Raw genomic sequence first — 11,265 nt, 5'->3', positions numbered from 1 at the left:
TACTATGTGATAATTAAATGTGAAGTTTAGAAAAAGCAAATAAGTCAAATCTTTCCTTAAGAGTTTGGTACACTCAACTCTACATAAATATAATTTTTAAATTTGGTTTCATAATAAAAATTTCCATTGGTACCTTTCTTGATTAGAGGGCGGAAAAGGCAGTGGATGATTTCAAACTGAAGAACATTAATCCAGACACACTGCGTTTGACAGGGTTCAGCTATAAGACGGTCACTGGCCTGAGTCTCTGTCCTGGCAGAGAAAATAGACATCTCTAGACATCTAAACGCTCCATGGCAACCTTGGTGCAAAGGGAAACATTGCAAACGACTGCACAGAGGAGTCAGGCTGATTCAACGGTGGATAAGAAATTCTTTATTTGACTTGAACATAATTACAAGGAAACAGTCTGCAACATTCTAGCTTCAGTGGGAACCGCTCTAAGTGAATCACACTCAACACAGTAGGTCATCTCAAACTGCTTTTTATTACATCTTAAATAACAGTACATTTTAATATAGTTTCTATCTTGCATCCAGCTTTCGGTTGTACACTGACTGACTTTAAAATTAAATACAAAAGGTGAAAAGGGAACAGTGGGGGTGCAGAGCTCTACAGTTATTTGATGGAGAAAGAGAGAAAAGGAAAGGGAATTTTAATAAAATTTTAATATTTTTATTTTGTTTTATTTTTTGCCAACTCCAGGCCTAACGCACAATTACAGCACATTTTTTGTACAGAATGTCCCAGAGAAAAAACAGAATGGAAAAAAATGTCACTACTGCTAAAGAAAGAGCGTCTCTGTTTACAAGGAGAAGGGAACAACAGAAAATTCTGCCATTCAATTGCTGCAAGATTTTTTTTTTTTTTTTTATTAAAGGACAGAAAAAAACCTGTTATAAAATGTTTTTCTTGTAAGTGGAATTTTGTTTGCTACAGTAGGAATGAAAATTTATTTGTTCCATTTGAGATTGTGTATGTTTAAGGTGAATGAATGTACGTATGCATGTGTGTACAATTTAAACATTGACGTTACTTCTTAATTTGTGGAATCCCTCCCAAGTATGGACCAAGTAACCGTTTATGTTGCAGGGTTTGCTTCTCAAGTGCATAGCTTTGACATTTTAGTTGAATCATGTATGCACGGAGTAGCCAAAAAAGGGAAAAGAAAAAGAAAAGAAAAAAAAAAAAACAAAAGAAAAATATAAATACCATTGTATTGATATATTCAACAGGTTATTTTCTTAAAGAAAAACATCTAAGGACTCAATTTCATATGCACCTTTTTAAGCAATTCTACAGCATGCGATTCTAAGAGATAACCCACCCATGGCAGACAACCAAAATCTTTTTTTTCTCGTTTTTAACTTAAAAAGTTTCAATATCATTATTTTCAAACATTGATTTATACAACATGTCATTCACAGAGTAGTAACTGCATTTCCAAGCACGGAATGGGCACCTCTGTTAAAAGAGAAACGTCCGGATTGCAACCGGGCGAAAGTGGAGGTACAACCGACCTGACCAAATCACATCACCGGTCTCAACCACGGGCAACAGAAACCAGGAAAACTAAACTAAATCAAGGGAGAAAAAAATGAATAAGGGGGCAGGGTGGATTATGATCCAATGGGTTAATCTTCATTTAATTATTCTACACTGTCGCCAGACAAAAAGGTGTAAGAATGGTTAAAATGGTTTGTATTTTTTTTTGTAGTTTTTCGTTTTAAAAACGAGCATTCATTATCATAAACAGCATGTGCTTGGTTAGTTAACTTTTTTTTCCTTTAGACATTATTCTATATATGCAAAGTTAAATTTTTGTGCAAACAAAGATTTGTGGACTACACTGGAAAAAAGAAACAGTAAAAGTATCATGGGACTAAATATACAGAAGGGCCAGAAGTGGCTTGAGGACTCCCTGTTGAAGCTCAATTCTCTCGCTTTGTTCTCCAGTGGGATAAAGCTGGATTTAAAAGGACATGATCTGGAGGTTCTTTTACTTTTCAACTTAAAACACTCTAAAATGTGTAAAGACTAAGAAATAAAACAAAGCTTTGATCCTTATTTTAAACATTAACTGACAGTTCACTGATCTACGCCTCTTTAACAAAAAATAATCATGAAAACAACAAACAAAAATAACCATGGACAAAAAGCTATTAAGAGTTAGATCACTGTCATGTAATAACCTTCACTCAGACCTGACCTGTGTATAATGAGGACGCAGGGCATGTTTGCTTGGTGGCGGCAGCGGTGGTGGGAAGTTTGTTTTTTCACTTACTAGAATATCAGACCATTGTCATGGGAGGAATGCACAATTTCCCCCTCCATTCCATTTAGAAACCACTTAATTCCTCCACTTTTTTTGTTTGTTTTTTTTGTAGCTGAATGAGTGACAGACAATTGTGCTCTTTTAAATGAGAAGGAGAGAGAGATAGATAGATAGAGAGAGATATAGAGAGAGCGAGAGATAGAGAATTTTTGCCCTTGATAGTTTTTTGGGGTGTTTGGAGTCAGTATCATGGTGTTTTTTTTTAAAAGATTGGATATGCAATAAAATTGAACATTGTGATGTTGGAATGGTCTTCCACTCAAATTTGGAGTCCGGATGCCACCTGGAAAAGCAAAGAAAAAAACAATTAAAATATTATTACAATTTTTCAGCATATATAATTTATCACCAGACAACTGTAAAACTGTTCAATCGTGCATTGATCATGTTTGCAATCAAGCTTGGTTGAGACAATAATTCTGAAACAATACTTGGGGTTGGGTTACATTGACTGGGCTAGCGACCCGATTTGTTATGTTCATGTGCCTGTAATCGAGAAAACTCAGTTATGGTTGTCCATATGTGAATAAACCTTACAAATATTCACAAACTGTAGGAAAATGCTTATATATTTTTTCAGTCATTTTGAAAATGAAGAATTTCATCTACAGCGTCAAGTTATTCTGAGATTTGAGAAAAGAGCAGACAGAAACTGTCACTGCAAATCAAAAGAAAAACATCTAACTGGATCAAAACAACTTAAAATCCAGTGAAATTCAACACAAGGCCGCTCAGGTAATATAACTCCACTAAAATTGCAGTTGTGACATTTTTCTTTAGGTTTGGTTTCAATTCATGATTAAATGGTTGCACCTTCATTCCCAACCCCCAGATGGCAGTAAATGAAAACTCTATTTGAGGCTCCGTGCTGTAACCGTTTCTCTGACAGCCGGCCACTGCTGCTCACCATAAAACCTTCCTCCCGGCTCACTCACCTTCAGACTCTAGTTCCAGATCTTGAGGAAGCTGTCCCAGGACCCTGTTGCAACTGCCATGCCGTCGTCAGTCACACCCAAGCAGCTCACCCGGTTATCGTGACCGGCCAGGACACCTACAGAGACAGCAGAGTCTGAGTGACAGCGACAACTCTGTTCTGTTCTAAGGATACATGCTAGGTTACTTATAGCTGTGAAGACCGAATGACAGGATTTCCATAAGACACACAAATAAAGAATTAAAATAAATAAGCATTTCTATATACATTTTTTGTTTGTGGAAATATGAGGGAAATATAGACTTTGTGAGGCAGGATCAGGACACCCAGAGTTGTGACAATGACCAGGCTGACATGTTTTAGTTGTTTGTTTAGAATCAAAAAGAGTCACATGACACCATAGAAGCTTTGGGACAGTTATTCCATTCTTATATTGACCCAATATGCTGATAATCTATATCCACCCGCTGATAGATAAAGTGAGTGTGTGTGTATGTGTGTGTGTGTTTGTATTGTATTTGAAATAGGTAGCTCAGATGCGGGTCCCCTCTGATCCCTATCCCACAAAGCAGTCAATAGCTGTAAAGAATTCATGCCTCCACAGGTGCTCCTCACTGCTGGAGCAGGTGACGCTTGCTGTTCTCCCAGGTGTATATTCATGCCTTTCATACTCTCTCTTGAAATAAACATTTACAAACTCCTGTGTCAAAATTGGACTCTAATGAAGTAGATTGGTTTGTTAAAAAAATGATGGTTGTCACTTGTGCAGAGGACGGCCCTCATCTAGTCTGCTGTAGTTTGCATCTGATGACACCGAAAACACAACTACCAAAATATATCGTACAATACAGCTAACACAAATTCATACAAACATCACCTGTATATTTATTCCACGTGTGACCGTCTGCTATTTGGTAAAAGGTCGTCGCAAGTGGTGTTATTAGAGTTGTGTGTTGCACAAAAAGAAGCCCCAAGTTTGCTGTGATGTAAGCTAGACGTGCTACATGAAAATATGGCTTCAACCATTATTAAGAAAATCCTTAGTGTGTCAATAATGTAAAAAATGTATATTTAGTGTGTACAACGCACAAATTCCCCAGCCCTGCTGCTGCATCTTTATAAGTCAATAACTTTTACTCACTACACTCGGTAAATAGAAAAAGTGACATTCTTTGGCACTATACAAATAAAAATAAATTTAATAAATTAATAAAATTCAAGATGTTAACCTCTACTTTTTACAAGCCTTGAGGTCTGGTGCTGGGAGAACGGTGCTGGAGTTGTGCTTTCTGCTTAATGTGTGATGTTTGATTTGCAACTAAATCTCTACTTAGTACGAGCACCAAGAAGCTAACTTCTGTGTAATCACACCACTAAAGTTTCCTCCACTCTCTTTCCCAGTGTTTCTCAGAGTTGCCTTCGAGCAAGCAGTCGTCCACATGTCATGTGAGTTTTTTTTAAAGAGGCATAAAGCGGCAACTTGTGAAGCTGCCAGGCAAGGGTTGTTGTGTGCTTGTCTCTCCGATCGCAGCCATGGAGCCCTGCAGCTCCTTCAGAGACTCCACTGATTTCCTGCTGGTCGACTGTATCCTGTTGCATATTCAGGGTCTTGAGAGATTTTCTTGTATCGTCTCCTCAAAATATAATTTATGGTACTTTAATTCGAAACTTTAATGACATTAAAAACAGCTCCACAACAAACTATTCTAAAGTGTTCACCATTGTATAATATTATAGTCGCATATATTAAAGTAGTAAAGCATATATCTTCTTAAGGCATTGCTTAACTTTGATCAAAAGAGACTGTGGTAGGATGAAAATGAAACCTTGGTCAATTTCCGTATGACCACAAGTCAAATGTAAGCAGTTCTATTATTAGCTGATCTGCAGTGTGTTCTTTTGCATCATGAAGCAAGTAAAAATAATTTCATATTTTTGCTGGTTTGAAGGTGGGTGGATTTTTGTTTGAGATGAGGCTCATTCACCTACAACATGTCTCATATCAACGTTCTATCTTATATGTTTTTGATGTGCTATGGAGAAGTCCGTCAGGTCAGCACATTCCTTTAGCTCGGTTCTTCAGCCCTGTGTGGTGGCTTACCTGCACGGTCGGCCTTCAAAGTGTCCCAGACGTTGCAGTTGAAATCGTCGTAGCCGGCCAGCAGTAGGCGGCCACTCTTTGAGAATGCCACGGAGGTGATACCGCAGATGATGTTGTCATGTGAGTAAATCATCAGCTCCTGGTCAGCACGCAGGTCAAACAGTCGGCAGGTAGCATCGTCTGAGCCCGTGGCAAAGGCGTTGCCATTGGGGAAGAACTGCAACAAAGGTGAGAATAGATGTTTTAGTTGTCGATACATGCATGTCATCACATATAAATATTTTACCTTAAAATGACTGTAGAATATTGCACACACTGTGATTACAGTTATTATCCTGAGGTTATTTTAAAGGTATTATTCAATTTTAAGTACATGAATTAGTATTTCTTTAGAACAATTCTCTACCTACTATGAACTCCTATGTAATATTTTTCTGCAGAAAACTTTAATTCAAATTCATTTAAAGAATTTGGTGTCAGTTATGCAAGAAAAAAAGAAAAACACTGAAATGCAGTGGAACAGGCATCAATACCTGACTCAAAGAATCTGGAATCTTTCTTTGCAATTTGATTATAAAACTTGTGAATTTACTTGGACAAGACCTTAAGAACCTAGTTACTCTGACATGATGTGTCTTGAATGTCTAGAAACGTGAGACCTTGATATGTGTGAGTTTGTGCATGTGTGTGGCCTTACGCAGATGGCGTTGATGTCTGACTCGTGGCCAGTGAAGGTCTGTCGGCACATTCCTTCTCTGATGTCCCAGAGCTTGGCAGAGGCATCGCAGGCTCCAGACACAAACAGCCTGGTGTCGGGTGCCAGAGAGAGACTCATGACATCACCGGTGTGACCAGCAAATGTAGTTGTCTGCTGACCAGTCTCAATGTCCCACAGAGCGCTGGAGGAAAATAATACAAACATCCTCAAATTTCCGGGGACACATAAAATCTACACCTGGAGATCAAGATCAAGAGGGAAACTGAAACTCTATTAAGTCATTATAATCCAGAAGGTTACAACATTTTGGGTTTAAAATGTTCTTGAACAAGGTAAAAAGGTATCTCTATGGCAGACAATGTTAGCAAACAAACATCACAACATTAATACATACGGGTCATTTCAAATTAAGGGAAGTATTGACTTATATCGTCACTATTTTGCTGGAGATTAACGGCTCCAGGACACACACTCTTTTTAAAAAGGTATAAAAATCTAAAAAGGGCAATTCTTTTAAAATGTTCTTATAAAACCCATGTTATATTATTATATCAAGGCCAGAATAATTTTTTAAGCCAAGAATTACTTGTCTAGCTTCTGTGACTAAGATATAATTAACAACTAAAATGCAACACTGGAAGAGTGTTTTGGGGAGCTCTTAAATCAAAAAGATGGGCTGATTAGTGCTGGAGTTTACAGAGTTAAAATTTAGGACAAAACACTGTTAAAGAGTAAATTTTGGGGTCCAAAAATGTGGCGGTGTTATTGCAAACTGAACTGGATGCAGTATCACAACTCACCAGGTGGTGTCTCCAGAGCTGGTGACAATCTGGTTGTCATCCAGGAAGCGACAGCAGGACAGGTAACCTGTAAGGAATCACACACATTGACGATGGACCAGCTTTTCTGTAATATTAAGAGGCACAGGCTTAATTTCCTCACTGTCTGCACAGAGAGAGAAATCCTACTCGAAAACATCATCACTCGCTCTGTCTCTCTAAATGTGGTGGAGATGAATCGACTGACTCGCTGCCAGAAACAGAAAACAGCTGTAAGATAACTAATTCCTTTCTTGCTTCCATGGTTCATCTTTTACTAGCAGGCTGAGAGTATATTACCCCCCCCCCCCCCCCCCCCCACCACCACCACCACCACCACCCCCCAGAGTGAGGGAACTAGAACTAAAATGCTGACACACTTCCTGCATCATGTGACACTGATCAGATGAATGCTCCTTGTCTACAGGCTCAACACTTTCATTAGTGTGAGCTGGGCTACGGCTCAACCAGCTCCTGTTTTATAAAGAGACAGACGCACCATGTGACTGGCATCTTTTAGATGTGAAAATAATCAAGGTTACACAAGCACATGGGGTTGACAATGGGGGGAAAAAAAGAACACACTGCAGATCAGCTAATAATAGAACTGCTTACATTTGACTGGTTGTCTGGAGGAGGACTTAAAATTAAAAATGAGTTAAATGCTCTCATTGGCCCAGGTAATGTCTCCCATTCTTATTACCTGTCAAAAGCTAAAATCACTATTATCCCAAATCAGCTGTTATTTGGTCTCGTCTCCACCCAAAGAAAGACATCTAAAAGTGTGAAATGCAAGCTACATATAGGTTGAGCGCTCCGTCGTGCCATTTTGTACCTTCTGTGTACCTGTCTTGTCGTAGTGCACATGATCAAACTGAAACTAAAAGTACTTCTTACTTTCAACGACCAAGATAAAGTGTGCAGATCTTAGAGTACACTTAACATTAGTTTCTGAAATCAAATAACTTCTTAAACATCTTCATGTTTCAGTGACCAATCTGGAGAAATCAGTATTCCTTAATGGAGGATTAAGGCTTGTTTTTTTGTTGCTGCTGACTTAGGACCCTCCTTTCCAGTCTGTGATGCCTGAGGCCGGACATTGCCATTAGTTTTGATTATTACGTATTCTCATAAACTTTCTGGATTGAGGCATTAATTAAACAAAACTCTGTGAAACAAGGATCAAAAGACGTGATTTATTGCCCCATGATTTACAGAATCTTTTTGAACTGGAGACTTCTGAGGGAAACGCAGGAGATATTGAGCACATCGGTACAAATGTGAACTATTGATAGATTTATCTGGCCTTTAAAATATCCTGTGCCTGATGAAAGGGGCTCGTGCTAATGGATGTGTGCAGTTTACCTGTGTGCCCAGCCAGCTCACGGCTGACACGAACATTTCCCTCACGGGTCTTCAGGTTGTAGATGGAGCAGATGTTGTCTAGGCCTCCACAGGCGACGTAGTTCCCAGAGGGGGCATAGGCGCACGTCATCACCCAGGAGGAGCGCAACGGGATGGCGTGGACCTGGAAGAGAGGAGGAAGATTTAATATTAGATAGTATGCAGTGACAGATGGGAGAGAGAGAGAGGTGAGGACATGTGACAAAGTCTGTCCACAATATTAACTTAACCTTTCAAGGGCACAATGGTCACTGTAAATAGCATTACCTGGCACAGTCAAACTTGTTTTATAATGAAGTCAGCGATTAATCGAACTAAAACCAGCAGCCAGAAATGTGGGAGTAATGGCTAATTCTAATGAACTGGTAAAATGATGGTTCACCAGAGAACAATTTACCAAACCAAGTGGAAATATGGTGAAAGTCAACCACAATACACTACAATCAATACACACTTGCAATGTTTAGACCATATAAAGTCAAATCTTGTAACTCAAGTGGGTTTCACTTTTTTTAATCCGTTACTCGTACCACTGCAAATACGTGTTTGGTAAGATTTACGATTGATTTTAACATTATAATAATGTAAACCTAAACTGGCTTGTCGGTTACAGAACCATCTTCCGTTGGACAAGCTGACCAATTAAATAACAGTGAAAGAAAAGAATACAAACATTGCAGGCCACTGCAGTTGTTTCAGTTCATTTGGATGTGTTTTTTATGTTACCTTGTTTGTGGTGTAGCTGTCCCAGATAATAAGCTTGCCATCCTGAGAGGCGCTGACCAAAAGCCTGATTAAAAGAAAGACAAGACAGCTCAAATTATACATTTCAGATGAGTATTACATTCAAACCTCAGGAAAAGTTTCATCTCAGTTTGAAACAGCAGAAAACAATGACAGCATGTAGTTAGTGTCCGATTAATTCCCACTTCACTATATTAGACAAAACAAACGCGTTTTTCATCTTATTCTGTTATGGATATGTTTTGGTAAACAGCTTTATTTCAAAGCTGAGGGTGCATCAACATCACAGTATTACATAGGATGGAGAGCGCTAATCCTGAAAACAAATGATCTAGAGAGATGAGGCACACAAATTACTTTCAAGAGCTTTTTCTCCCGCCTTTCAATATTTATTTGCCCCAAACATTCAGGAAACACTGCACAATACGTGCATTTATTTGTATAGGGCTCATTACAACCCCTGTTTTTGCTTTCTAGATTAGAATCTCAGGTACCTGTGGCTACACTATCTGGGTGAATCCAACAAGAGTAACCACAGTAACGGTCCCAATGCACAAAGGAAAAGGAAGGAGTGAACACACCAATGTCTGGTGGGACTACGCACATCTTAACTACCAGGCTGCCAGGAACTCGCTCACATGTGCTCACTTTAGCAGGATAATTGGCCACTGAGAGAAAGGTTTGTGCTGGAAATTCCGGTATAGAAGAAAATCAAGTTTCATCTTTTGCAGCCTGTAAGTAAACTTCGATTAGACCCTATATATTTAATGTCTGGTGCAATTCTCTGCGAGCTGTTCTCAAAGGGGATGTCATGCTGAAAAGATGAACGATAGTTCTTGTTTCCTTCATTTGACACCATGACCATAAAAAGTTTGGGCAACCAACAATAAACCATTTAACAACTACAATCAGTGTCATACATTCATTTTAAGATATATATTTGTGTAGCTGTGGGGTCCTCCACCAATATTATACAATTGGCTATTGTGGGAAAGTGGAAACTAACTGATGGGGTTCTTTCTCAAAGTGGAAACCCATCCCAGTCCAATTCAGGTTGTGTCTCCGCTGTGGCTAACAATATCTGACTTAGCCCAGACAACATGAAGGGTCAAAACATCTTTGTGTGACCTTCTTTCTGGGTGACTGAATCTCAGCGGGTAGTTTAATAAATACCCCTACTCCTCTGAGGTGAAAGAATAACAGAAGAAACAAACAAGCGAGTAAAGTTGACAGTGGATTAAAAAAAGTGCTACCATTTTTTCTTCGGTATATGACAGAGAATGAGGAGGCGACATGGCAGTTTGCAAAGGCCTCTCTGTGGACTGACACACACCAGGCCCCACAGTGATTAAGTTGATGGTTGCTGAGGTGAGAGGTGTATACAACTCCAGGGAAAAGAGCTTTACGTGAAGTGAGGAGTGTTGCTTCATCTGCCTTGGCCATCAGCAGAGACACAACTCTGACAAAGGCTGACTCCATTTTGAGTATTTTCCCTACCCACATACCCCACCCCCAATGCACACAAACATCAGATATAGACACACAACACACTGGAAGAGTAACTGGTGAATGCCTAATGTGCTTTCAGCTATCTTCACCTTTTTTGCATGAGTACAAATATATTGGAGCACTGAGTATATGTTAATCAGACGATTTTGGACACATGTCAACAAATAAAACTGTAACTCAATGTCAAAGAGCACTATTGTGGAAGGACGAGGACCTTCAGCAAAAGTAACAGGCACAAAGACAGTCAAGCACGGTTTTATATCCTGCACTTAGGGCAAAGGGAGATGGGTTGCTGGGATGATATGGGCAGGATAGAGTTGAATGAAATTACCTCGAGTCAGTGCCCCAGTGCATGGCATAGATTTTAGCCAGATGCCCCCTCAATGTCCGTCTAGTGCGCATCTGAATTCGACCAACAGGGTCGATGCTAGCTGTGATCTAAACATGGTCAAAATCAGAAGGAAAAAAAGGTGAACCACAATAAATCTACTGTTTGCATTCACACTTCAGGTAGATTACATTGATGTGCTGATACATCTATTTGTTCAAGATTTAAAGATGACAAAAATGTAAGAAATGCAGGCTTCAAAGGATGTGTTCCACTTCCCAACCTAACATAACCACTTGGTTTTAATATATTCTATGTTACATGTTATCATAATGAAAGAATACACAATGAGTTAGGATCATGGCAAAAACATA

At 39.1% G+C, this 11,265-nt stretch overlaps 1 protein-coding gene across 1 annotated transcript in view; it reads right to left on the bottom strand.

Annotated features, from left to right (window-relative positions):
* Positions 1–468: 468 nt before the first annotated feature.
* Positions 469–11,265, bottom strand: part of gnb1a (guanine nucleotide binding protein (G protein), beta polypeptide 1a) — a 33,734-nt gene continuing 22,937 nt past the window's right edge. Inside the window, exons 4-11 of the mRNA XM_053424335.1 lie at positions 10,895–11,001; positions 9,037–9,100; positions 8,272–8,434; positions 6,889–6,955; positions 6,068–6,269; positions 5,371–5,587; positions 3,271–3,386; positions 469–2,618 (exon numbers count right to left, since the gene is read on the bottom strand). Coding sequence (XP_053280310.1) covers positions 3,280–3,386; positions 5,371–5,587; positions 6,068–6,269; positions 6,889–6,955; positions 8,272–8,434; positions 9,037–9,100; positions 10,895–11,001 — 927 coding nt within the window. The 3' untranslated portion in view covers positions 469–2,618; positions 3,271–3,279. The remainder of the gene's footprint in view (positions 2,619–3,270; positions 3,387–5,370; positions 5,588–6,067; positions 6,270–6,888; positions 6,956–8,271; positions 8,435–9,036; positions 9,101–10,894; positions 11,002–11,265) is intronic.

The sequence above is a fragment of the Pleuronectes platessa genome, chromosome 6, assembly GCF_947347685.1.
Source record: "Pleuronectes platessa chromosome 6, fPlePla1.1, whole genome shotgun sequence".
NCBI classification, from domain to species: Eukaryota; Metazoa; Chordata; class Actinopteri; order Pleuronectiformes; family Pleuronectidae; genus Pleuronectes; species Pleuronectes platessa.
This window is presented reverse-complemented; position numbering and strand designations above follow the sequence as displayed.